Below are 26,929 nucleotides of genomic sequence, written 5' to 3' on the forward strand. Positions count from 1 at the left end.
TTAATAGCGGAGTGGTGCCGTTCTGAAACGTAAAAATACGAGGCCATAGGAAATTTTAGGAGCTAAATTAGTAAATTTCGATTAAGAACACTTCAAAAAACTGACAATTTATGAGAGATAATGGGAACTGCAGATGCTGGAGATTCCAAGATAATAAAATGTGAGGGTGGACGAACACAGCAGGCCAAGCAGCATCTCAGGAGCACAAAAGCTGACGTTTCGGGCCTAGACCCTTCATCAGAGAGGGGGATGGGGGGAGGGAACTGGAATAAATAGGGAGAGAGGGGGAGGCGGACCGAAGATGGAGAGTAAAGAAGATAGGTGGAGAGGGTGTAGGTGGGGAGGTAGGGAGGGGATAGGTCAGTCCAGGGAAGACGGACAGGTCAAGGAGGTGGGATGAGGTTAGTAGGTAGCTGGGGGTGCGGCTTGGGGTGGGAGGAAGGGATGGGTGAGAGGAAGAACCGGTTAGGGAGGCAGAGACAGGTTGGACTGGTTTTGGGATGCAGTGGGTGGGGGGGAAGAGCTGGGCTGGTTGTGTGGTGCAGTGGGGGGAGGGGATGAACTGGGCTGGTTGAGGGATGCAGTGGGGGAAGGGGAGATTTTGAAACTGGTGAAGTCCACATTGATACCATATGGCTGCAGGGTTCCCAGGCGGAATATGAGTTGCTGTTCCTGCAACCTTCGGGTGGCATCATGGTGGCAGTGCAGGAGGCCCATGATGGACATGTCATCAAGAGAATGGGAGGGGGAGTGGAAATGGTTTGCGACTGGGAGGTGCAGTTGTTTGTTGCGAACTGAGCGGAGGTGTTCTGCAAAGCGGTCCCCAAGACTCCGCTTGGTTTCCCCAATGTAGAGAAAGCCGCACCGGGTACAGTGGATGCAGTATACCACATTGGCAGATGTGCAGGTGAACCTCTGCTTAATGTGGAATGTCATCTTGGGGCCTGGGATGGGGGTGAGGGAGGAGGTGTGGGGACAAGTGTAGCATTTCCTGCGGTTGCAGGGGAAGGTGCCGGGTGTGGTGGGGTTGGAGGGCAGTGTGGAGCGAACAAGGGAGTCACGGAGAGAGTGGTCTCTCCGGAAAGCAGACAGGGGTGGGGATGGAAAAATGTCTTGGGTGGTGGGGTCGGATTGTAAATGGCGGAAGTGTCGGAGGATAATGCGTTGTATCCGGAGGTTGGTAGGGTGGTGTGTGAGAACGAGGGGGATCCTCTTGGGGCGGTTGTGGCGGGGGCGGGGTGTGAGGGATGTGTCGCGGGAAATGCGGGAGACGCGGTCAAGGGCGTTCTCAATCACCGTGGGGGGGAAGTTGCGGTCCTTAAAGAACTTGGACATCTGGGATGTGCGGGAGTGGAATGTCTTATCGTGGGAGCAGATGCGGCGGAGGCGGAGGAATTGGGAATAGGGGATGGAATTTTTGCAGGAGGGTGGGTGGGAGGAGGTGTATTCTAGGTAGCTGTGGGAGTCGGTGGGCTTGTAATGGACATCAGTTACAAGCTGGTTGCCTGAGATGGAGACTGAGAGGTCCAGGAAGGTGAGGGATGTGCTGGAGATGGCCCAGGTGAACTGAAGGTTGGGGTGGAAGGTGTTGGTGAAGTGGATGAACTGTTCGAGCTCCTCTGGGGAGCAAGAGGCGGCGCCGATACAGTCATCAATGTACCGGAGGAAGAGGTGGGGTTTGGGGCCTGTGTAGGTGCGGAAGATGGACTGTTCCACGTAACCTACAAAGAGGCAGGCATAGCTGGGGCCCATGCGGGTGCCCATGGCCACCCCCTTAGTCTGTAGGAAGTGGGAGGAGTCAAAAGAGAAGTTGTTGAGTGTGAGGACGAGTTCCGCTAGGCGGATGAGAGTGTCGGTGGAGGGGGCCTGGTCGGGCCTGCGGGACAGGAAGAAGCGGAGGGCCTTGAGGCCATCTCCATGCGGAATGCAGGTGTACAGGGACTGGACGTCCATGGTGAATATGAGGTGTTGGGGGCCAGGGAATTGGAAGTCCTGGAGGAGGTGGAGGGCGTGGGTGGTGTCACGGACATAGGTGGGGAGTTCCTGGACCAAAGGGGAGAAAATGGAGTCCAGATAGGTGGAGATGAGTTCGGTGGGGCAGGAGCAGGCTGAGACGATGGGTCGACCAGGGCAGGCAGGTTTGTGGATTTTGGGAAGGAGATAGAAACGGGCCGTGCGGGGTTGGGGAACAATGAGGTTGGAGGCTGTGGGTGGGAGGTCCCCTGAGGTGATGAGGTCATGAATGGTGTTGGAGATGATGGTTTGGTGCTCGGGTGTGGGGTCATGATCGAGGAGGCGGTAGGAGGTGGTGTCGGAGAGTTGGCGTCTGGCCTCGGCGATGTAGAGGTCAGTACGCCATACTACCACTGCGCCACCCTTGTCTGCGGGTTTGATGGTGAGGTTGGGGTTGGAGCGGAGGGAGCGGAGGGCTGCCCGTTCTGCGTCTTCGCCTGCATGCCTACTTCTTCAACCGGGAACCCAACCCTCCTTCCACTGACCCCTTCACCCGCTTCCAACACAAGTCCTCCTCCTGGACACCACCCCCAGGCCTCCTACCCTCCCTCGACCTCTTCATCTCCAACTGCCGTCGAGACATCAACCGCCTCAACCTCTCCACCCCTCTCTCCCACTCCAACCTCTCCCCCGCAGAACGGGCAGCCCTCCGCTCCCTCCGCTCCAACCCCAACCTCACCATCAAACCCGCAGACAAGGGTGGCGCAGTGGTAGTATGGCGTACTGACCTCTACATCGCCGAGGCCAGACGCCAACTCTCCGACACCACCTCCTACCGCCTCCTCGATCATGACCCCACACCCGAGCACCAAACCATCATCTCCAACACCATTCATGACCTCATCACCTCAGGGGACCTCCCACCCACAGCCTCCAACCTCATTGTTCCCCAACCCCGCACGGCCCGTTTCTATCTCCTTCCCAAAATCCACAAACCTGCCTGCCCTGGTCGACCCATCGTCTCAGCCTGCTCCTGCCCCACCGAACTCATCTCCACCTATCTGGACTCCATTTTCTCCCCTTTGGTCCAGGAACTCCCCACCTATGTCCGTGACACCACCCACGCCCTCCACCTCCTCCAGGACTTCCAATTCCCTGGCCCCCAACACCTCATATTCACCATGGACGTCCAGTCCCTGTACACCTGCATTCCGCATGGAGATGGCCTCAAGGCCCTCCGCTTCTTCCTGTCCCGCAGGCCCGACCAGGCCCCCTCCACCGACACTCTCATCCGCCTAGCGGAACTCGTCCTCACACTCAACAACTTCTCTTTTGACTCCTCCCACTTCCTACAGACTAAGGGGGTGGCCATGGGCACCCGCATGGGCCCCAGCTATGCCTGCCTCTTTGTAGGTTACGTGGAACAGTCCATCTTCCGCACCTACACAGGCCCCAAACCCCACCTCTTCCTCCGGTACATTGATGACTGTATCGGCGCCGCCTCTTGCTCCCCAGAGGAGCTCGAACAGTTCATCCACTTCACCAACACCTTCCACCCCAACCTTCAGTTCACCTGGGCCATCTCCAGCACATCCCTCACCTTCCTGGACCTCTCAGTCTCCATCTCAGGCAACCAGCTTGTAACTGATGTCCATTACAAGCCCACCGACTCCCACAGCTACCTAGAATACACCTCCTCCCACCCACCCTCCTGCAAAAATTCCATCCCCTATTCCCAATTCCTCCGCCTCCGCCGCATCTGCTCCCACGATAAGACATTCCACTCCCGCACATCCCAGATGTCCAAGTTCTTTAAGGACCGCAACTTCCCCCCCACGGTGATTGAGAACGCCCTTGACCGCGTCTCCCGCATTTCCCGCGACACATCCCTCACACCCCGCCCCCGCCACAACCGCCCCAAGAGGATCCCCCTCGTTCTCACACACCACCCTACCAACCTCCGGATACAACGCATTATCCTCCGACACTTCCGCCATTTACAATCCGACCCCACCACCCAAGACATTTTTCCATCCCCACCCCTGTCTGCTTTCCGGAGAGACCACTCTCTCCGTGACTCCCTTGTTCGCTCCACACTGCCCTCCAACCCCACCACACCCGGCACCTTCCCCTGCAACCGCAGGAAATGCTACACTTGTCCCCACACCTCCTCCCTCACCCCCATCCCAGGCCCCAAGATGACATTCCACATTAAGCAGAGGTTCACCTGCACATCTGCCAATGTGGTATACTGCATCCACTGTACCCGGTGCGGCTTTCTCTACATTGGGGAAACCAAGCGGAGGCTTGGGGACCGCTTTGCAGAACACCTCCGCTCAGTTCGCAACAAACAACTGCACCTCCCAGTCGCAAACCATTTCCACTCCCCCTCCCATTCTCTTGATGACATGTCCATCATGGGCCTCCTGCACTGCCACCATGATGCCACCCGAAGGTTGCAGGAACAGCAACTCATATTCCGCCTGGGAACCCTGCAGCCATATGGTATCAATGTGGACTTCACCAGTTTCAAAATCTCCCCTTCCCCCACTGCATCCCTCAACCAGCCCAGTTCATCCCCTCCCCCCACTGCACCACACAACCAGCCCAGCTCTTCCCCCCCACCCACTGCATCCCAAAACCAGTCCAACCTGTCTCTGCCTCCCTAACCGGTTCTTCCTCTCACCCATCCCTTCCTCCCACCCCACGCCGCACCCCCAGCTACCTACTAACCTCATCCCACCTCCTTGACCTGTCCGTCTTCCCTGGACTGACCTATCCCCTCCCTACCTCCCCACCTACACCCTCTCCACCTATCTTCTTTACTCTCCATCTTCGGTCCGCCTCCCCCTCTCTCCCTATTTATTCCAGTTCCCTCCCCCCATCCCCCTCTCTGATGAAGGGTCTAGGCCCGAAACGTCAGCTTTTGTGCTCCTGAGATGCTGCTTGGCCTGCTGTGTTCGTCCAGCCTCACATTTTATTATCTGACAATTTATGAGCTTGTTTTACAATTAAGCAGTGGAACAATACTTTACAAATACTTGGCGTTTTGTACGAATCCCTCTTTGTGTCGGCAATTTCAGTGAATAGTTTGAAGTGTAAATATTCGACGGCATTAGGACCCAGCCAAAGAACCGGTGTTCCATTCCCTGTCGGTAGCAAAGAGTAGGGGAGGCACAGAAACAAGTCTGCATCACAGACAAGGAACGGGGAGGAACAACTGGCTGCAAAATACCTTTTGCGTTCTCCTGGCAACATTCCTGACGCAGATATCCCAGCTTCTCCAACAAACCACCACGCCCTCACCCAAGCCCGCGGGACGTGCGGCTTGCATTCTGATGAAACCACGGTGCTGACTGCAGGTAGATGATAGACAGAGCTCAGTGTAGAAACCTGCAGCACGGACAACATGAACAGGACTGATCGGCAGCGTGTGGTAATTCATCGGTCCGTGTTTCGGTAAATATAGGTGAGCAAACATTCTACCTTGCTACGTGAACAGAGGTTTACATTCGATTATATTTACTGGTTCATCAAAACAGACGCCCCGTTGTAAGGGGAAAGCGGGTTTGTTTTTTGATTGCTTTTGTATCTACCTGAAGAAATGGTGCCGAACGTTAGAGAAGGTGAAACGAAGTGGATTGGCGGGGTAGCACTTAACCCATTAAGCCCCCTTCCCGGAATCTGTTTTTTTTATGTGCGCCATCTGGGGCCAACCACAAAGGATTCCCCTCTGTAGAGTATTTATTGCAACGATAAGGAAATGAACCCCGTCATTGACTCAATTATAGATTCAACAGAGTCTAATAACTTCGAATTGTCAAATGTTCAAAATATTCTTTATATTTAAAGTATAAAATATAGATCGTCTGCAGAGAAGCAGACTCTGGGGAAAAAATCTTCAGATTCAGAATGGGAAACTAGTCATTTTGATGAAATATTTGAGGAGTAAACTAGTCAGGCAGACCTCTTATAAGTTTAGACCAGAATATTCTGTACCTTAGGATTGGGACGTTATGACCCTACAAAATGGTTACACTACGGAAGGAAGCCATTCATCCCGCAGAGTCCGTTCCAGCTTTCTGCAAGAATAACTAAGCCAGACCCATCTCTCCATTGTTATACCCTGTAGCCCTGCAAGGATGTTCACTTCAGGCACTTATTAAACTCCCGTTTGAAAGTCACAATTGAATCTGTCTCCACCACACTAAGAAAATGCATTAACCACTCACCAGGTAGTATTTCTCGCACCACCCTTGATTTGCTATTCGTCTTAAAATAGTGTCCTAAGGTTCTTGATTTTCTGCGAGTGGAAATACATGTGCTCTGCCTAATCTGGCCTGATCCGTCATGATCTTAAATGCCTTTAGCAAATCCCTCACCTTCTCCACTCAGGAGAACACCAGCTTCCCCAATCCATTCAGGTAATTGCAACTGAAGTTCCTTATCTCTGGAATAATACTTGTACCTTAAAGCCTTCAAACACTTGCTAAAGTTCTGTACTAGAATTGATCACAGTTGAAGCCAAACCAGCATTTCATCAGGATTCATAATAATTTGTTTGCTTTTATACTCTATCTGCCAATTTATAAAGCCCAGGATCCTGTGTGCCTTTTAGCCACTTTTCAATCTATCCTGCTATCTTAAAAACATCGTAGCAAAAGCTGTTGCTGTTTCAGTATCCACTGAATTCTGTTGCTTATTTTGTATTGCTTTTTCTAATTTTTTTCTATTAAAATGTGTCATTTCAAATTTCACTTTGTTAAGACATGCTCGCCAAGCCAGTGGGTTTGGTTGCAAATGTTTCATCACCCCCTCATAGTTAGTGTGCCTCTGGTGAACCATCAGTGTTATGTCCCACTTGTTATTTATAGCCTCAGTTTTTTTGGGTGTTTGGTACCACTTACAGGTCAGTTTCTCAGTGGTTCGTACACAGGGTCTAATTCAAGGTGTTTGTTGATGGTGTTCTCGTTGGAATACCAGGCCTGCAGGAATTCCCTGGCATGTCCCTGTTTGACTAGTGCAATTATCTCTGGACTGTTAATCCAGAGACCCAGATAACATTCTGGGGATCCCAGAGTAAAATCCTGCCACTGCAGATGGTGGAATTTGAATACAATAAAATATTTGGAATTAAGAATCTAATGATGACCGTGACTCTGTCGCTGATTGTCAGAAAAACCCATCTGGTTCGCTAATGTCCTTTAAGGAAGGAACTGCCATCCTCACCTGGTCTGGTCTACATGTGATTTCAGACCCACAGCAACGTGGTTGACTCTTAACTGCCGACGACAGATGACAGCAGGACGACACAACATGATCAGACTGACTAATCACCCTCCTGTACATCAAGGACGTTTCAGAGATGGCCACAAGACTACTCAGAACCCTAGGTATCAGAGTAGCCCACAAACCTACAACTACCCTACAACAGCTGCTGACAAACATAAATTATCCCATTACCAAAACTGGCAAAAGCGGTGTAATATACAAAATGCCATGGAAGGACTGTGAGGAAACACTACGTAGGTCAAACCAGAAGAAAGTTACACCAACAAGCCACCAAGAAGCACAGCCAATTCTCACTTGTCTCACGACACATGGACAGCAAGGAACACAAATTTGACTGGGACAAACTTCCATAATTGTACAAGACAAACTGAGACATGCCAGGGAATTCCTAGAGGCCTGGTATTCAAACTGGAACTCCATCAACAAATGCACTGAATTAGACCCTGTATACAAACCACTGAGAAACAGAACTGGAAGTGGTACTAAACACCCAAACAAACTGAGGCACGTAATAAGCAGGACGAAACACTGACACTTTATCAGAGGCACACTGATGATGTTACCTTGCAGAGTGACGAAATGTTTGGAACCAAACCCACCGGCTCAGCGAGCATGTCTGCAACCTCATCCACAACCCAAGCGACATCTTCTTGAAAACTTATTCATTGTTAGATTTAATCTGCTGAGTTTCTGCCTAGTTCACCAGGCTTTCCATGTCCTCTTAAAGACTATCACTATACTTCCCTCCATTCACAATATTTCCAGTGACTACACTTTCACGTAGCTATCCATCCACACTTTTCAGGCAAACTTCAGGCAGTACCAGTCAGAAACACAGAAATTTCATTCATAAATGCTCGTGAGGTATTAAGACCTCCAATAGGCAGCCCAACAGATGGATGGCATGGTGGCTCAGCGGTTAGCACTTCTGCTTCACGGTGCCAGGTTCTTCCCTGACCACCATGTGTCCTGATCAACCCGTGCCTTGATCAGTCCCTGCCCTGATCAACTCCTGCCTGGTTCAACAAGTTAAATTTCCACTTCTGTCTTCTAATAATTATCTCTCGCTGTATCAAAAACTCCTCTAAATGTCTCTTCATTTTCTGTCGATAAGTATGACACTGGAAGTCCAAGCACCATTGCTCCTAGTGTAAATCTGCTGCAAGAAGTTTCTTTTGCTGTCTCTGGGTCAGAATTTGATACTCTATTTTAAATGTTCCTGGAAGTGCCAGTTTGCATGGATCTTGGCTGGTTCAATAATGACATAAAGATCATTGTAGTAGAGAGTTGCTTCTTGAAAGAATTCCAGCATTACAGATCCCAGCTGTTTATTGCTTGAGCCATCATTTCCACTGTTCTCTGAAGTGTTCTGTCTGCGAAGTTCAGGTAATGACTCAGATCACTGGGTGGGCCCTACTTCTGCTAATGAAGAGACCATGACATTTCCTCTTACCTGACAACACGCCAAGCTGATCACAATCTGGCCAGGAAATTCACAGCTAGTAAAGCCATCTTCCTTTTGGCTTCTTGCTATTGACTTTGGTGACCATGTTTTGACAGATGGAGATATTTTCCTAAAACAAGACCTTGTAAAAATTGGCTACGTAGTTCAGAATTTGTGTGCCCCCATTTATAGGCCTTCTGTACATTTCCGTCTGTCTATAACTGGTGAATGTCTGAACTGACGGAGTTTTTCAGATCCCACTTTACTATCAAATCTCAAATCTTTTCCTTACCCGCTCAGAATGTTTTCAGAGCTACGGTCTGTCATTTATGGCATTTTGATCAATTATTTGCGGTACATTTTCCGTGGCTTTGATATCATTCTCATAATGGAGTGCCTAGAACTTACAAAACACATCAAAAGTGGTCCGCCCAATATTTTGTATAATTCAGAAGTCATCTTTTCCATTATATTCAACGTAACATAAGCCAATTTGTTTCCTTGTGCACATCCACTGTAACAAAAGTCTGTGCATTTTCTATGACGCGAAGTCTATACATTCCATCATTTTAATAAGAATCTGACTATTTAGAATATTCATCCTTTTACTATTGTTTTCTTATGTTCTACACTATAGCTTTGTGTGGTGGTCTTATGGAGCACTGGTCAGCATTCCTGCCTCTGAACCAGAAACTCCACATTCAGATCCCATGCATTATTTGTTGGCCAAGGAGGTGTGTCCAAAATGCATCTAAACAGGTTGAATTTTCACCTGCAAATCCTTCCAACACATGCCAATGGCAGGCAGCAGGAGCTGGAAAGATTCCTGGTCAGCCATCTGATAGAATCTTGGACACTCCTTTGTGCACATTGCCACAGCACTCCCTGAATGAACTGTAATATGCCACTGCCATATCACAGTTCTGTGTATTGAACTGCATTTACCATCCATCTGTCCAACAAATAAATATTTGAGTATCCTGCGGTTTTATGCATTCTTTATCATGTGCCCTCAGTTTCGTATCACTTGCAAACTTTAATATCTTTCTAATTAAAATCAAAAGAGCTGTGGATGCTATAAATCAGGAACAAAAACAAAGTTGCTGGTAAAGCTCAGCAGGTCTAGCAGCATCTGCGAGGGAAAAAAAGTGTTAATGTTTAGGGTCCAGTGACCCAGAACTCAGTGAATTCTGAGGAAGGATTGCTGGACGCAAAACAATAACTTTAATATTGTTCCTCTTTGTGCCGATATTTGAATAATTTATATAAATGAAAAACAGATGAGATACTAGTGTACTGCATTGTATAAGTAGAAAAGTTATCCGTTCTTAGAAAAGGAGACTGGCCCTGAAAAGTTAACTCTTTTTTTCCCTTCACAGATGCTGCCAGGCCTGCTGAGCTATTCCAGCAACTTTGATTTTGTTCCTGATTTACAGCATCCACAGTTCTTTCAGTTTTGAAACGTTATCTTTCTAGCATTTCTTTAATCTTTATTCACTGAAGTCTGCTCTGCTCATCTCTATTTGGCTTACCATTTTTTATTACGTGCTTCCACTGTCAAAGTAAGCTCATTTGTTGCTCCAGAATATTTTCTGAAAGTGGATATATGTACTATTATACTTTTTTTTGCTTTCATCCCATAATGGTCATAATAAATAAAACTAACTATAAGAACTGTAGAAATCAGAAGAACAAACAGAAATTTCTGGCAAAATTTAGTAGTTCTGGCAGCATCTGCGGAGAGGAAATAGAAAATGACCCTTCTTCAGAACTTCATTGACAAGCAAGAACAATGTTTAGTCATGGGAGGCAGTGCAGAAAAGAATTGCAAAACTAATCTCTGGTGTCAAATGACTGAGCTGTGAGGAAAGGTTGGAATATATTGGGATTTTCAGCAGGAACAGAATAAGACCATTTGACAGGTGAACAGAATAAATAAATCAAGAAGCTGCTTTAAGTTACTTTGTAAGAAAAAAACGGGGTCGCAGGTTCAAGTTAAGTGAGAAAATTTAGGATCCATATCTAGAAATTCTTCTTTACAGAAATAGTGACCAAGGTAAGGGGTCTCCTGTCAGAATAATAGACATCAAAACCCTCAAATTTGCTTTTAGGTGCCATAATATAGAACCACCTTTGCAGAATGCCAAATGCTTGGCAAGGGTTATTTCCTTCAAATATTTGCAAGGGCATGATAGCGGCAGCTTTTCCTTGGCAAAGGTTTAGTTCCTGAGCAAAGCCCTCTTGAAGACCAAATTGGCTAAAGAATTTTATCAGACTGTAAGCGCTCTTAAAAGCACGCTGGGGGTCAAGTGATTTCTGGATTTTGGAATGTTCTGTATTATAAAATGACACTGGAATATCTAACCACAAGTGTGTGAACTGCAAACACTTGATATAAGTTTTTAACTGGAACATAAAACGGTGATGAAACATAAAACAGTAATAAAAATTGTTTTACTAATCCAAATACTGTATCTTCCGTGTTTCTTCTCCCATAATAGTACACCAAAATGATGCAAATAATGTTGAAGTGATACTTCGATTAATACAAAATATGAGACATAATAACACAAGAAGTAAGAGCGGGAATGGATTGTTTGATTCTTAAGCCTGCTCCACCATTTGATAAGATCATGGCTGATGTGATTGTAGCCTTGACTCCATTTTCCCGCCTGCCCCCCAAAACACTTGATCCTTTTTTCAATCAAAATCTGAACAATTTAGACCTGAACAAGCTCAATGACTCCACAGCACATTAAAGAATTCCAAATACTCATGATGCTCAAAGGAGGAATACCTACTCATTTCCACCATAAATGGGACACTCCTCATTTTGAGGCATGCCCCCTAGTTCTAAATTCCCTCTGAGAGGGAACATGCGCTTAACATCAAAGCAATAGAAAGAAGGAAGGGAAGTTTCACCAAGTGGACTACTGCTTTGCAAGGCCATCATGGGCTTAGTGGATTCCTTCCATGCTGTAACCATTGTGTTTCAATAAAGCTCAGCCACAGCAGTTGAATCCACAACTTTATTCAATGCACTGATTGAGCAGCTCAGAATTGTTTCTACTAACCAGACAATTGTTCTTGTTATCATCAACAGGAAAAAATTATCCCATAAAGAACTAGCATATCCAGATTAACAGAGAGAAGACTTGAAAGGTGATCACATTGTCCTCAAGGATCTGGATCTAGTTTTCGTGGGAGGACAATCAATTAATGTAAAGCTTTACATGGAGAAATGGGCTGTGAGGATAGTTTGTTGAGGTGGGGAATCGGGTACAGGCTGGCTGTGTGCAAATGTGCAGCACTGATATCAAAAGGGATTGCTAACTTAGACCAAAAGAAGGCCTGAACTGGATGATACTCACGTAAGACAACAATCAGGATCGTTCTCAGGTTTAGGTTTCACTGGACACTAACCAGCATGCTGTAGGGATGATGGGGATACTCTGTTGCTGCCTGCCTACCACTTTCAGATAATAGTAAATCAGTTTCAGGCATAAATCTTAAAAAAAAAAACAGAGAGTAGAATTTTCCCAGCCATATGTGAGGTTCTCTTTGGCATCACGAGCAATAAATCCCATTTTCCAACCAAGAGACAAGGTGAGATTCTCTCTAGTAAATGGTAAGAAGTTTATGAGCATGCATTAACATCCTCATTACTATGTAGTCTTCCGTTCTCATACCCATCAGATAGATGGTGACAATTCCCGATATGAAAGTCAGAATGGTAACCTGGTAACTGCAGCTTGCTGCTCACCTCTTCAGGTTTCCCATTTGGATACAAAGCACCAACATCTCAAAGCATTCTCCATGGACAGTGACCATGTATCTCCTGCCCATCGAGATCTCCAGGTTTTTGTGGCAAAGCAGGTTGTCAATTTCCTTCTGTCCCACATATCTGAGAGAATTGACAGGAATCGTGCAGGACAGGTGTGGATAGCCAAACTAGCGATTGTACAGCTGGAGTTTAAGGATGGCACTTACGTCAGGAATCCTGTGAGATGCTGATCATGGCCTATGATGTGTGTGACGCCACAGAGGCATGCATAGGTGATGAGGAATGCTTGGGAAGATCATGTGAGAAAACTGCTAGGACTCACAGAGACAAATCCTCTGTGAAACTCACCAAAATTGACAAACAGCTGATTTCTTGTAAAAACAGCCTAGAATCTTTCCCTCTCTAGAACAGTCTTCAGCAATACTTGTAAATGGGAGACAATGGCCTAGTTGTTTTATTGCTAGACTATTAATCCAGAACCTTAGCTAGCATACTGGGGGACCTAATGTTCAAATCCTGCCATTACAGATGGTGAAATTCAAATTCTTTTTTTTTAAATCTGCTATTCATAATCTACTGATGACCATAAAACCATTGTCAATCGTTAGGAAGAAGCCATCAAGCTCACTAGTGCCCATCAGGGAATGAAATCTGCCAACCTCATGTGGTTTGGCCTACATAGACTCTCACCCGCCCTCTGAAATGGCCAAGCAAACCATTCAGTTGTATTAATAGCTATGAAATGTCAGCAAAAAAATGAAAACAGATGACCACCTGACATCAACCTAGGCACCGGAAGTGACAACAACAGAAACAGTCCTGTTGACCTTGCAAAGTCCTCCTTGCTAACATCTGGGAGCTGGCGCCAAAATTAGGAGAGTGGTCTCACAGACTGGTCAAGCCACATGGTCTGTAAGATAAGATTCCATGAGTATGACTATGTCCCAGACACCACCATCACAATCCCTGGATATGTCCTATCCCACTGACGGGAGAGAACTAGTAGATGTGCTGTCACAGGTAGGAGGGAGTTACCCTATCTGTCCTAAACATTGACTGCAAACCCCATGAAGTCTCATGTCATTAAGTCAAGTATGGACAAGGAAACCTGCTGATTACATTGCACCTTCTCCCTTGGCTGAAGAATCATTACTCTTCCATGTTGAGCAAAATGTACTCTGGGTGAGGGATTTCAATGTCCATCACCAATAGTAGTTCAGCAGCAGCACAAAAAGGACATAGCCGGTAGACTGGGCTTCCAGCGTGTGGTGAGGGAACAAACAAGTTGGAAAGACAGACTTGACCTCATTCTCACCAATCTGCCAGCTACAGATGCATTTGTCCATGACAGTATTGGTAAGTGTGACCATCGCACAATCATTGTGCTGAAAAAAATTCCACCTTCTCATTGAGAATAACCTCCATTATGTTGTGTGGCATTGTCACTGTGCTAAATGGGACAGACTTTGAACAGATCTAGCAACTCAAGACTGGACATCTATGACACGCTGTGGGTGATCAGCAGAATCATACTCCAGCACAAAGCTGCAGCCTCATGGCCGAGCTTATACCCCACTCAACCATTACTATCAAGCCAGGAATCAACTCTGATCCAATGGAGAATTCAGGAGGGCATGCCACGAGCAACACCTGGCACACCTAAAAATGAGGTATGAGCTTGGTGAAACTACCAGATAGGACTACATGTGTGCCAAACAGCATGTACAAAACTAAGCAATCGCACAACTAACAGATCAGATCTTAAGTCCTGCAGTTTTGCCATATCCAGTCATAAATGGTGGTGGATGATTAAACAACTTTACCTGAGGAGAAGGCTGCAAAAACATCTCCATCCTCACTAATTGAAGAGCCCAAACTATCAGTGCAAAAGATAAGGACAAAGCCTCCTTCACTGGTTCCCAACATCCCCAGATGCCAGTTTTTCAGCCACTTCAGTTCACTTCATATAGTACCAAGAAATGGTTGGAGGCTGTGGATTCTGCAAAGGCAGTGGGCCCTGACATCACTCCGGCAATAGTATTGACGACTAATGCTCCAGAACTTAACGGTTCCCATGATCAAGCTGTTCCAGTAGAAAATTGCTCTGGTGTGTCCTATGCTCAAAAATCAGGACAAATCCAACTCAGTCAATTACTGCCCATGACTCTACTTGGGCAATAACCATCTGCAATAAGAGACAATCTAATCACCAGCCATTGACATTCAATGGTGTCACCATCACTGAATTCTCCACAACAATGTCATGGGGGATTACTATTGACTAGAAACTCAACTGGATCACCACATAAATACAGTGATTACAAGAGCAGATCAGAGGCTAAGAATACTGTGTCAATTAACTCACTTTCTGACTCCTCAAAGCCTGTCCATCATCTACAAGGCACAAGTCAGGAATGTGGTGAAATATTCCCCACTTGCCTGGATGGGTACAACTTCAACAACTCTCAAGAAACTTGACATCATCTAGGACAAAGCAGCCCATTTGTTTGACACCACGTCCACAAATAACCATTCCATCCACCACACTTGGTAGCAGCATTGTGCATCATCTTCAAGAAGCAATGCAGAAATTCACCACGTATCCTTAGATGGCACATTCCAAAACCACAACCACTTCCACCAAGTAGAACAAGGGCAGCGGATACATGGGAACGCCACTAACTGCAAGTATCCCTCCAAGCCAATCACCATCTTTTCTCAGAAATGTATCACCATTCCTTCGCTGTTGCTGAGTCAGAATCCTGGCATCCCTTTTCTAAGGGCACTGTGGGTCTTCCTACAGCACACGGACTGCAGTGTTTCGACAAGGCAGCTCACTACCATCTTTGCAAGGGCAATTAGGTACAGGGAATAAATGCTGGCCAGCCATGCCAATGTTCCCAAACTGATTTTAAAAACTTGTAAGAGCTGCTGGTGGACTACTCAATGACCAGTATTGCATTCTCTGCTCACTTGCATATTTAAATCACGCTCAGTTTCTGCAGCAGGGTACCCTATTTTACCTATTCAGGCAGCTGCACACCTGTGTTAAGCAAGACAGTTAAAACCTATTTAAAGGATTGTCTAAAAATTGAATCTGCAGGGGAATAAGTTTACAAAATAGCCACTGGCTTTTCTCTGTCAATCATTTACTTTTCAACTGACAGGTAGCAGCTGGCTGTTGCAAATTGCTGACCTCTGAATCATGTTGCTGACAGTTAAGGTGGCAGTTAACAAAGGACAGAACTGCCCCTTAGAAGTGGGGTATCACTTACATCTCATTCTGTGTGCTCGGCTGTCTTACATTTGGTGAAGCTGGAGATTCAGCATCAAGATGACTATCAATGCACTAGTGGGGGAGTAGGCACAGGCCTCTCTTTATTTTCCGCTTTATCTCAATCATATAAGCTGACAGCAATGTATGCAAAGCATAAAGCAATACATGTCAAGATAACAAAGTGTGGAGCTGGATGAACACAGCAGACCAAGCAGCATCTTAGGAGCACAAAGGCCTAGACACTTTCTGAAAACAACGTCAGCTTTTGTGCTCCTAAGATGCTGCTTAGCCTGCTGTGTTCATCCAGCTCCACACTTTGTTATCTTGGATTCTCCAGCATCCGCAGTTCCCATTATCTCTGAAGCAATACATATCAACTGTTCTGCAACAGATAGTTTATCACAGTCATTTTTAGTTGCTGTGAACCCCACTCTTCATTTTCCACTTTTTGTCAGCAGTTTTCATTTGCAGTTTGCGCAATGTAGGTGGAAGTCCTTGACAGTTATAGAAACATTTCCCAGCATCCAGCAATCCTTCATTGGATTGTAGTGTTCTCCCAATCAGCTGTAGCAGCTTAGGCATAAAACCTAGTTAGAGCTGTAAACAGGTTTTCCAGCCATCCCCTGCCAAATTTGCAGAGGCTGAATGGAAGAACCCACTAGTAGATTCACGATGTTCATCACTATCTGTTTGTGAGTTGTGTAGCCTAGATTTAGTATTATTGCAACATCGGCAACCAAAAAAGGTAAGAAAGGACTTTGAATCTGATAACAACGTGTATTTACACTAAATATAGTAGTCTTATCATTCGATGATATCTGAATTCTGACTATCATTTTAGAGTTCATTATTGCTTTTGGTCACATAGAAATGTGCTGTTTCGAGAAGCACACAGCCAGGAGAAGTTAAAGCTTTGTCTTTTGTATAGTTTCAGTTTCCTTTTGTGCTGCTTCTATTGATATCATGATTTTCGTCAGAACTTTTAGAATCTATATTTAAAGAAAATTGGCAAAAGTATTAAGGTATCACTGTAAAAGCAGGTTATTTTAGTTCATAAATGAGACAAAAAACCGCAAATGCTAGAAATCTGAAACTAAAACAGAAAGTGGAGAAACTCAGCAGTCTGGCAACATTATGGAGAGAAAGTAGAGTTAATATCATATCCAATAACTCTTTTTCAAATCTAACTTCATGCTGTATTGTGTACAAAATGTTGCACCATAAAGAAATGCCACTAAAACACAAAGCATTAATAATATCTCTAAAGCAAATTTTTAATTAAATCTTGTTTCCTCAAGGAATAGTACATTAAATGAAAAGAAATTTCAATACTGGGAGTTTGAAACCTTTCTAAACACAGCTCATCAGAACAGGATCTCAGAGAATCTCTTACAGAAAACAGCTACAGTTTAACAAAGACACAATGGCTACACAGTCTGTGCCAAAGCTTGAAGCAAAACTTTTCGAAGACGGACAGCACAACCCAGAGAGTCAGAATGATGACCATCTGAGGAGTCTGAAAGCACTCACTCAAAAACTGAGGCTTGAAACCAGAAGACCTTCCTATTTAGAGTGGAAAGCCAAACTTGAAGGGAAAGATTGGAAAAGCTCAAAGCCAAAGGACCAAGGGCTGGTAATGACAAAGAAACCCAGTGAGGAGCCCAGTAACTTCATAAGAACACAAAAGCAGCTCAGTGGGAGTTCTCTCAGTGATGGCAACTTGACTTCAGGAAAATTTAGTGGCTTTGAGAATATGGATGAAGCACTAAGCTGGCTCCGGAAGGAACTGGTAAGTTCAAGCATGTTTTCTTTTATTCTTAAACGATTAACAAAACGTGCTTTCCTTATCTGGCTCTCCTAAAGGAGCATTGCCGAGGAAATGAATAATACTAAGATGAACTGGTGTAATTATTTTTGCCCTGGTTTTACTTCAGTTCAGTTTACTTCAGTTTTAAACGTATTTGCCTGAAGAATTAAGCTAGTGGCTGAAAGCTGCTATTCATCTGTCCCTATTTGTGCCATAAAGCAGATTGACCCCTGTGTACATGTCAACAAATTTCACAGTGAAGATACTTATCTCAGTCCATCATTAAAACATATTATTTATCCAGAAAAACACTATTCACAAGCACCAAAGTAGCAACTTTGCATTGAAAGAACAAACGCATTCGCAGCAACAACTTGCTGAGTGTGACCATTCATTTCAAAGAAAGTATACTTATTTACCAACATAGTGATGTCAATTCAAAATGTCAATGGGTAGTGAAATATAAAATAAGGCTGTGTTCATGAATATCAATGCATGCATATCTTTAACTACATGTGTGATGGAATACTCTCAGCTCCAACAACACTCGAAGCTTGCCTCCATCCAGGAACAGTGCAGCCCGTTTGATTGGTACCGCATCCACAAATAACCATTCCCTCCACCACTGACGCATAGTAGCAGGAGTGTGCATTATCTGCAAGATGCAGTGAAGAAATTCACCAAGAATCCTTAGACAGCACCTTCCAAACCCATGACCATTGCCATCTTAAAGGGCAAGGGCAGCAGAAACATGGGGACACCACCTCCTGCAGTCCTGCTACAAGCCACTCACCATCTTGACTTGAAAATATATCCCCGTTCTTCCAGTGTCACTGGGTCAAAATCCTGGAACCCTTCTACCTGCATTATGGGTCTACCAGCAGCATATGGACGCAGCGGTTTCAGAGGGCATCTTCTCAAGGGCATCTTGGGATGGGCAATATATGCTGGCCAAGCCAGCAATGCCGACATTCCATAAGTATTCAAAAAGAAGTGAAAAAGAAGAAAAAGGAAAACCTATCAAGAACAGTTTGTAGCACTGTCAGAAAAGGTTTGCATGTCACTATCTGTTTCTCCATAAATGTTCCTGATATTAACTGACATGTGTTTGTGAGTATCTGTGTGTAGGCACTACACATGTTGTAACACCAACCGGCGGCACTTCATGGCCACAGATGAGGCTGCATGTATGGAGAGCTACAATAAGAGCCTATTGCACCATCTAGAAGCCATAATGTTTGGCTCCCTCTATGCACAAAAGTGTAGTTGCCAAAGAGTTGTCCAGCAGTGGCAGTGCCAGAGCAGTTCAACACAAAGGGTCAATGCTTAGGATGGCCAGGGAGTAGGTGCCTGTGGCCAATGTTCTTTCCCTTTAGAAGCCTGAAAATTAATTGTTACTACAGCCCCTCCTTCACAGGTCAAATCACCTGCCTCGTCCACTCAGAGTGTGTTCGCAGCCATTTTCTTCCCCATTGCGCACTTTGGATATCCAGCACGATGGAAGACAACAGGGAATGATCCTAAACCAGTGACTGTCAATCTCAGCCTGAGCACCAAACATCCATATCTTCTTTGCGGTAGTCCATCCCCACAGGCTTCACACTTCACCAAGTTCCAACCCAACCTGTCTACATCTACCTACCTTTCCCACACAGCCACTAGCATGGCATATGAGATGATCACGCCTGGTGTGGTTATATACTGCCCATCCACATGAAGATGGGGTGCTCCAGAATGTGGACCAAATCCCCAGCACCACCACCGCCACCCCCCCCCCCCCCCCAACAAGTCCACCCCCATTACACTGCTCCCAGCCATGCTTTCCTATGTCACTCGTTTGCAAATCTTGCCTCCACCTCCCTACCCCCATGCAGAGTGGTACTGCACCCTGGCCCAGAGCCTGCAACCCCAGTCCCCACAACCAACCTGCCACACTCAATCCTGCAGCAGAGGCCACACATCCCACCACCTTTCAGTTTCTGTGGACAGATCCAACAGACTGAAAATGGCCCACTCCCTCAAGTGACATGACAAGACATCCACAGGCAACGCACGTATATGCCCTTGATGTGTTGGCCAAACCCACAAACATGCTATTAAGAAGCCACAAAGGATTTACCCACTCCCTAGACTGCAGAGATAAAATCCCTGACCAATAAAACACTGACTAGATGCCTGAGCATGGCCAATCCCCTGGATTAGCATCAGTGTCTGTGCTTGACTTAATGGACCAGGACCTCCCTTCTATTAGTTGCTTCCTTGAGCTTCAGTAAGGACAAGTCCCCCAAGAGTTTGAGACATGGCTGTCTACTTGCTGCATATGCATTGTGAACATAGAACATAGAAAAGTACAGCACAGTACAGACCCTTCGGCCCATGATGTTGTGCCGTGGAATAATCCTAATCCAAAAATAAAATAACCTAACCTACATTCCCCTCAATTCACTGCTGTCCATGTGCATGTCCAGCAGTCGCTTAAATGTCACTAATGACTCTGCTTCCACGACTTCCACTGGCAAAATATTCCATGCGCTCACAACTCTTTGGGTGAAGAACCTCCCTCTGACGTCTCCTCTATACCTTCCTCCTAACACCTTAAAACTATGACCCCTCGTGGCAGTCAATCCTGCCCTGGGGAAAAGTCTCTGGCTATCGACTCTATCCATACCTCTCATTATCTTGTACACCTCGATCAGGTCACCTCTCTTCCTCCTTCTCTCCAGAGAGAAAAGTCCAAGCTCAGTCAACCTCTCCTCGTAGACAAGTCCTCCAGTCCAGGCAGCATCCTGGTAAACCTCCTTTGCATCCTCTCCAAAGCCTCCACATCTTTCCTATAATAGGGCAACCAGAACTGGACACAGTATTCCAAGTGTGGTCTCACCAGGGTTTTGTAGAGCTGCAGCATAACCTTGCGGCTCTTAAACTCAATCCCCCTGTTTGTTACGTAACCTGCTGGTACATGATGCAGGCCTGACATTGATCTAGCACAGTGCCATACAGTAAGATGTGCAGCCTCCTTGGCTGAGAACTGCTGAGCAGCAGTGCAGGCTGCTTGTTTTTGTGACTATGTGAATTGACACAGCAAGGCAAGGCAGAGATGATATGGGCAAGATTCCCCGAAACTATGCCGGTGCTCAGCCACTTGGAGATTTTGTACACATCGATCGATGGAATGACATTTGGATCAAAATGCCACTGCCTGTTGCAATCCTTGGAAGCCCGTGCAGCAACAGGAAAATTAGAGGGAATGTAGGCTGAGTGTACAGGTAGGTGCTAAGTGAATGAGGGCTAAGATGTAGCCTGATCCAATCTGTGAGCTGGGTGCCTGTCCATGCATTGAAAACGTCTCTCATGCAGCCTTTCAGTGTCAGTTGCTGATGTGCCTGCAGTTCAAGTCTATGCTTCCAGACTTCATTGCCAAGTGGGTATTACAAGTGGCAGCATGATGCTCTTCGGAGGGTCAGTGTAGACACGATGGGCCAAATGGCCTACTTTCACAGTGTAGAGATTCTACGACCGAGGGTCGGACTTCCTCTATTCAAGACCCACTAAGACTGCAAGTAGGCCCACAAAGTTTGAAGATAGGCATCGAACCAAGGTAAGTTCCACATTTCCGGCAGAGAAGGATCAGGTGCCCTGGAGATGAGGTGGAGCTGATAAGGAGCATTGGCTAAGGGAGCAGGTTTTAGCAGGGAAGCCCAAATATTAAAAAGTATGGTGTGAGCATCGGGGATATGTAATGTGTGCATTTCTTTAGGCATTGCCTGTTAGGCTCCCAAAAAAATGGCATTCTCACTCTTATCCATCTTTCATGGTATTATGGAAGTGGAAGTGGATTATGGGTCTTACGTGGGCAATAACTTATCATGCAAGGGTCTCAATAGGCCTAAGGGCAAGAAGACCAAGGGATGCCTTTCCCATCCCTAGTATTCAGGGGTGGACAAGGTGGTGATGGGTTATCATAGTGACATATTTTACAAGCCAACTCTGCACCATGCCCTGAAAACGCACACGTAGACTGGGACTGTAGGATATAGCCCAGATATATTCACAACATTAACAGCACAAACATTTGGTTGTATTGATTTCTATGCAACAATTAAAAACTGATGCAAATTTAGTTTTTATTAAATTGGTGGCAAATATTAGTAAAATCTATAATTCAGCTTCATTTCAACAAATCACCTTTTAATCATTCAGGAAGCGTGAGTATGGTTGGCTGGCCCATTATTTATTGCGCATTCCTATTCTCGAAAAAGTGGTGGTGAGCTGCCTCCTTGAACCATGCCATCCATTTGGTGTTTGCATGCTGTTGCATTGGGTGAGGGGATAGTTTCAGGATTTTGACCCAGAGACGCAAGGAACAGCAGTATATTTCCAAGTCATGATGTTGAGTGGCTTGGAAGAGATTTTGCAGATGGTGATGTTCCCGTGTACATGCCACTCTTATCCTTTGAAATTGTAGTGGTCTTGGCTGTGGAAAGTGCTTTCTAAAAAGCCTTGGTGAATTTCTGCACTGCATCTTCGAGCTGGTGCGGTGATAGTGGAGGAAATATATGTTTGTAGGGCTCTGGGGAGTCAGGAGGCGAGATACTTGCTACTAAGATCCCGAGCCTCTAACCTACTCTTTTAGCCAAAGTGCTGAATTTATATGCTGATTATCGTTCAGTTTCTGATCAATGGTAACCCCCAGGATGTTGGTAGTGAGCGATTCAGTGATGGTAATGTCACAGGGAAGTGGTTAGATTTGCTCACTCAGAGATAGTCATTGCCTGGCACTAGTGCCATGCAAATATTACCTTGTCAGCCCAATTTTATAATATTGTCTGGGTCTTGCTGTATTTGGACATGGCTTGCATCAGTATCTGAGGAGTTATAAATGGTGCTAAACTTTGTGCAGCCGTCATAGAATACCTCCACTTTTACGTTAAGATGGAGGGAAGGTCATATTTTGAAGCAGCTGAACTCCTGTGGAGTTGTCCTGGAGTTGAAATAATTGACCTCTAACAACCGTAACCTGGAAAAAAAAAGTCCTGAAGGTTCTCAAATCTTGAAGACAAAAGGTACCATCAGTTGATGATAAGCGATATTAGGATAATTTAATGAATTCAGCTATAGGCAACATGTAGATGATAGGCAGCGGACTGTTTGGAAACAAGAAGGGACGTGGAGTTCAATCTCCCCAAAAAGGAGTAAGTTTATTCAGATATTAGTGAATACTGATATTAGGCTCCATATGCATGACTTATGGAGCAATAGAAGGATTGCCTTACTGTTCAATTACACTGCCCATCTTCAGTTTGACAAGAGTAATTAGCACACAAAGCCCATTATTATTTGAAAATGTAATCTGCCAGAAGTAAAATGTCAATTTTGAATGACCCCCAAACATATTTTTTCTAAATATATTTGGTTACGGCATGGTTTTTAATCAAGTATAGAAGGTCCTCTTAGTTCAGCTGATCTGTTCCGATCAAGGCACAGGCATAACTCAGAAGCATGGCCCAACATCTTGTGCTTCTGCTGAGATGAGCAATTGAGAAAATGTGATAACAAGGCCACATCAGAGGAATGCATGCTCTGATGCTGCCTGGCCTGCTGTGTTCCTCCAGCTCCACACTTGGTTATCTCAGATTCCAGCATCAGCAGTTCCTACTATCTCTAATTGAGAAAATGTGCCTGTTTATTGAACTCATGTGACTGTGTTTTTGCTGCTTGTACTAATCCACAGGGTTTCTTTTTAAACCAGACGGAAATGCGTCTGCAAGACCAGCAGCTGGCAAGACAATTGATGCGTCTTCGTAGTGACATCAACAAGTTGAAGATTGAACAGACCTGCCACCTTCACCAGCGAATGCTTAATGATGCCACCTATGAACTGGAGGAGAGGGATGAACTGTCGGATTTGTTTTGTGACTTCCCAGTGACGAATGCCTTCACACTTTCAGCACCCCTCAAACTTATCGGTGTTACTAAAATGAACATTAATTCCAGAAGGTTTTCTTTGTGTTAGAATTACTGAAAGCACTGTGCAATTCATACTGTTAACAGTTTCTCTTTGGAGATGACTAGAGTAAGCTTCAGAAGTGGAGAGAAGTTATGCAGAGAAACGTATCAGAGATCATGGGAACTGAAATGCTAGAGAATCCAAGAAAACAAAGTGTAGAGCTGGAAGAACACAGCAGGCCAAGCAGCATCTTAGGAGCAGGAAAGCTGACATTTCAGGTCTAGGCCCAAAAGGAGCAGCTTTCCTGCTCCTAAGATGCTGCTTGGCCTGCTGTGTTCATCCAGCTCTACACTTTGTTACGCAGAGAATTGTTCCTTTTTCTAAGTTTTCGTGCCCTATTTTTTGCAGTCTTGCCTTCAGCCATTTCCAAAGACAGCAACTTTTGCTGCTGTATCAGACAATGTGTAATGGAAATCCTCCAAATAGGGTACCTGCAGGCTAATTGACCACAAAATCCCATCTCCTCCAATATATATTAGGAGCACACACCATTGGAGGTGAGAAGAAGTAAACCTGGGAAGATTTTTACACTTCCTATCTCTAGGAATCCTGTGACCAATTCTGTCACCCGAGTCAGGTTCCAGTGATGAAATATCTTACCTTCTTAGTGATCAGGAGAGAAGGACTTTGAGGTTGAATGCATTATTACAATATTCATGGAAAAAGTGTAAACAATTGGTAATTACACCTTATTTTAGTTACTTTCTTGAAGTGGGTAATTTATAACTGTAGTGCAGGTAGAAACAAGCAGTTATGGATTGGCTGCTCATTATACAGCACACCGAATTTTCGAATCTGGGGAAGGTAACAGTAGGGATAATCGAGAATAAGCACCAGTTTCCCTTATTGGGCCAATATCTAGACAAAAAATATATGGCTGGAGGGCCTGTAAATAGAACCACTGGATTATCATAGCCCATTGTTGGTTTATAATTTTAAAAGACACTGGGATAGTACTACTATAAACTGTAGAAAATGCCTTCTGACACCATTCTTGCAGTCTGTGCAAAAATCACTCTCCTCTTTACCCAGACCTTACCAGAATTGGGTCATGAACTTTATTAGTGTACAAATTGTGATCCAGTAAGGTTCACATGATTCAGTTTGCTACTGGAAGTGTACAGTTAGAAAACTGGAATTTTCAGAGCACCATTAATATTTACACCAGGTAACTTGCTTCCTCCTCAGATGTCCCTAACTAAAATCAGAAAACGGCAAACATACCTTGAAATGAGACTCGGCCCCACAAAGAGGTTAATTAGTCAAATCTCAGAGACACTGCAGTAAAAATTCAAATCAGATTTTTGTAGTCAAATATTTAACAAAGCCAATGCACTATAGTAGTTTATAAAAAGGAAAGCAGTTAGATAATTAACTTTGTGAGGATGATCCGGATAGTTGTGTAACATAGCAAGTTAAAACAGCAATATGTTGTACTGTGCAGATACTGTTTTACACTTAGAATTCCCAAAATGAAGAATCCTATATTCTCACCAAAATTTCACTCGGGGCTGCCAATCACTACCAAGGAATCACTGACAGTCTTACCATCATTCCTAAGTAACCAGAAACAGATAAGCGTTGACCAAGATCCAGAAATGGTTTGCTTGCCTGTGTTTATCACCTGCAGAATGGGATATGAGGTGTTTAAAAAAAACCAACAAAGGCAAGATAAGAAAGTACAAAACAGTAAACAAGAAATGTAAAGAAAGCTAATCAAATTAATTTCTGATTTGATGCATATTTGTCTCTACATATGAATGAATCTCAATGCGAAGAAAGTCAAGATTTCTTACAGACTTCACAACAATGATTAAACTGATTCATTAAAATTATTTAAATTAGTGGGACCATTGTTCTGCTAGAAAACAACCCCCTGGAACCATACAGGCAAATAATAAGATACAAATTAAGGAAATACCTGCTCTTACCATGGTAGAATGGAAAGCCTGCAGTCGTTCACATAGAGAATTATTGCACAGGCCAAAAAGGAGCAGTAATTTTGTACAGAATGTTGGCTGTTTGAAATACGGGTAGTGCTGAAGGGTGAATATTCTGCAACTGCTGGTGGAAGATCTAGGCCAATATTTTAAGTTCCCATGAAACTTCAGTTTCCATTCCTTTTACAGTTTTTTTCTGTCTCTTCTGATAGCAGTGATTTATCTTGGAGAATGGTTCCGTGGGATTAATAACCATTCAATTAAATTTTAATTGGCTATTCTTCATGAGTCTAAGCAGACTATTTGTTCAATCAAGCCTAATACCCGTGCAAAACTTCTTGGGAGAGTTACAGTTCACTGGAAACTATCCAATGAACTGTCAATGTTCCTAATCTGTATGGTTCAATACCAACCATTGAACCTCAGAGGGGAAAATTAACACAAAAAGTCATACTTCTGTCATGATTAGTGTTGCCCCTTATTCAATTCTTGGTCTTGTTTTTTTGTCAAAATATTACTACACAGATGAAATGAACATAGACAGCCATCCAAGATCTATTTGTCACTGGCTGACAAAAGCAGCAAGAGAGAGTGAACAAGATGAATGAGACCCTCTCTTTATGTCAAAATGCCTTCTGTGTACAAGTATTTTGTTGTGATTTACATGGATAAAAAAAGTGAATATTTGAAACAAATGTCCTTGGAAAATTAGCATAGGTACTGCTAAATTAACACATAGTTAAGGAATATTTGATAGGAAAAAATCCATCTGAGTAACAAACAGCATGTAATCAACCATACTATAACATCCTGATACAAATACACTGCTGGCCATGGACAGATGCTGATATGACATGACATTGATGTTCAGCAATGGCATTTCATCCAGAATGTATTTGTTTCAAGTTCAGAAAGTCAATGACTAGCCGCAATACCTTGTATTTTTTTTGGTCCTTTGGTGGCTGTTTGCTAACTGTTTCGCTTCACACAAAAATAGCGTGACGTGATTCCTGTTGAAGAATCAAAAGCTCTCTTTTCCATTTCTCATTTTAAATTGATCAGTTATTATTGTCAATCTCCATGGAATAAAAACAAGTTTCTCTTCATCAGTAGCAATAATTTTGTTGTGGCATCATCAAAATTAATAAAAATCTATTAGAGCAAACCAAAGTCAATTTTGTGATTTACTGATTCCCATCAAAGGTGGTGGGATTTCCCATCGCAATTGGAAGAGAGGAATTCTGAACTTTCATTGTGCTGCTTGGATAAATTCTGAAGTTTTGGGGTCCTTACTAGGCGCAGAGTGAAAACTGTGCTATTTCTCAGCAGATTTTAGTTCTGCTGGACCACAGGATTCTGTGGTTAATCCAAAATGTTAGCAGGCAGCGTTAAAGTACTGATACTAATGCAGTGGACAGAATCATC

At 44.6% G+C, this 26,929-nt stretch overlaps 2 protein-coding genes across 3 annotated transcripts in view; one reads left to right on the forward strand and one right to left on the reverse strand.

The window, feature by feature from the left end:
- Positions 1 to 5,388, reverse strand: part of si:ch73-340m8.2 (proto-oncogene tyrosine-protein kinase LCK) — a 136,424-nt gene extending 131,036 nt beyond the window's left edge. Inside the window, exon 1 of the mRNA XM_048530684.1 lies at positions 5,189 to 5,388. The gene's annotated coding sequence lies outside the window, so the exon portion shown is untranslated. The remainder of the gene's footprint in view (positions 1 to 5,188) is intronic.
- Positions 4,858 to 26,659, forward strand: fam167aa (family with sequence similarity 167 member Aa). Of its 2 annotated transcripts, none has more exons than XM_048530689.2 (3): positions 4,858 to 5,422; positions 17,049 to 17,539; positions 23,307 to 26,659. In XM_048530689.2, the coding sequence occupies exons 2-3, from the start codon at positions 17,174 to 17,176 to the stop codon at positions 23,568 to 23,570; spliced, it is 630 nt and encodes a 209-aa protein (XP_048386646.1). In that variant the 5' UTR covers positions 4,858 to 5,422; positions 17,049 to 17,173; the 3' UTR covers positions 23,571 to 26,659. The 2 variants fall into 2 exon arrangements, with proteins under 2 accessions (XP_048386646.1, XP_048386647.1); XM_048530690.2 differs by having other exon boundaries at positions 17,055 to 17,539.
- The last annotated feature ends 270 nt before the right edge of the window (positions 26,660 to 26,929 follow it).

Source organism: Stegostoma tigrinum, chromosome 4, assembly GCF_030684315.1.
Source record: "Stegostoma tigrinum isolate sSteTig4 chromosome 4, sSteTig4.hap1, whole genome shotgun sequence".
NCBI lineage: Eukaryota > Metazoa > Chordata > Chondrichthyes > Orectolobiformes > Stegostomatidae > Stegostoma > Stegostoma tigrinum.

Bases quoted from the DNA above. Each gene is read 5' to 3' on its own strand.
- fam167aa (XM_048530689.2), top strand. From the start codon at position 17,174: ATGGCTACACAGTCTGTGCCAAAGCTTGAAGCAAAACTTTTCGAAGAC. The intron at 17,540-23,306 runs GTAAGTTCAAGC...TTTTTAAACCAG, and splicing joins GCTGGCTCCGGAAGGAACTG to ACGGAAATGCGTCTGCAAGA.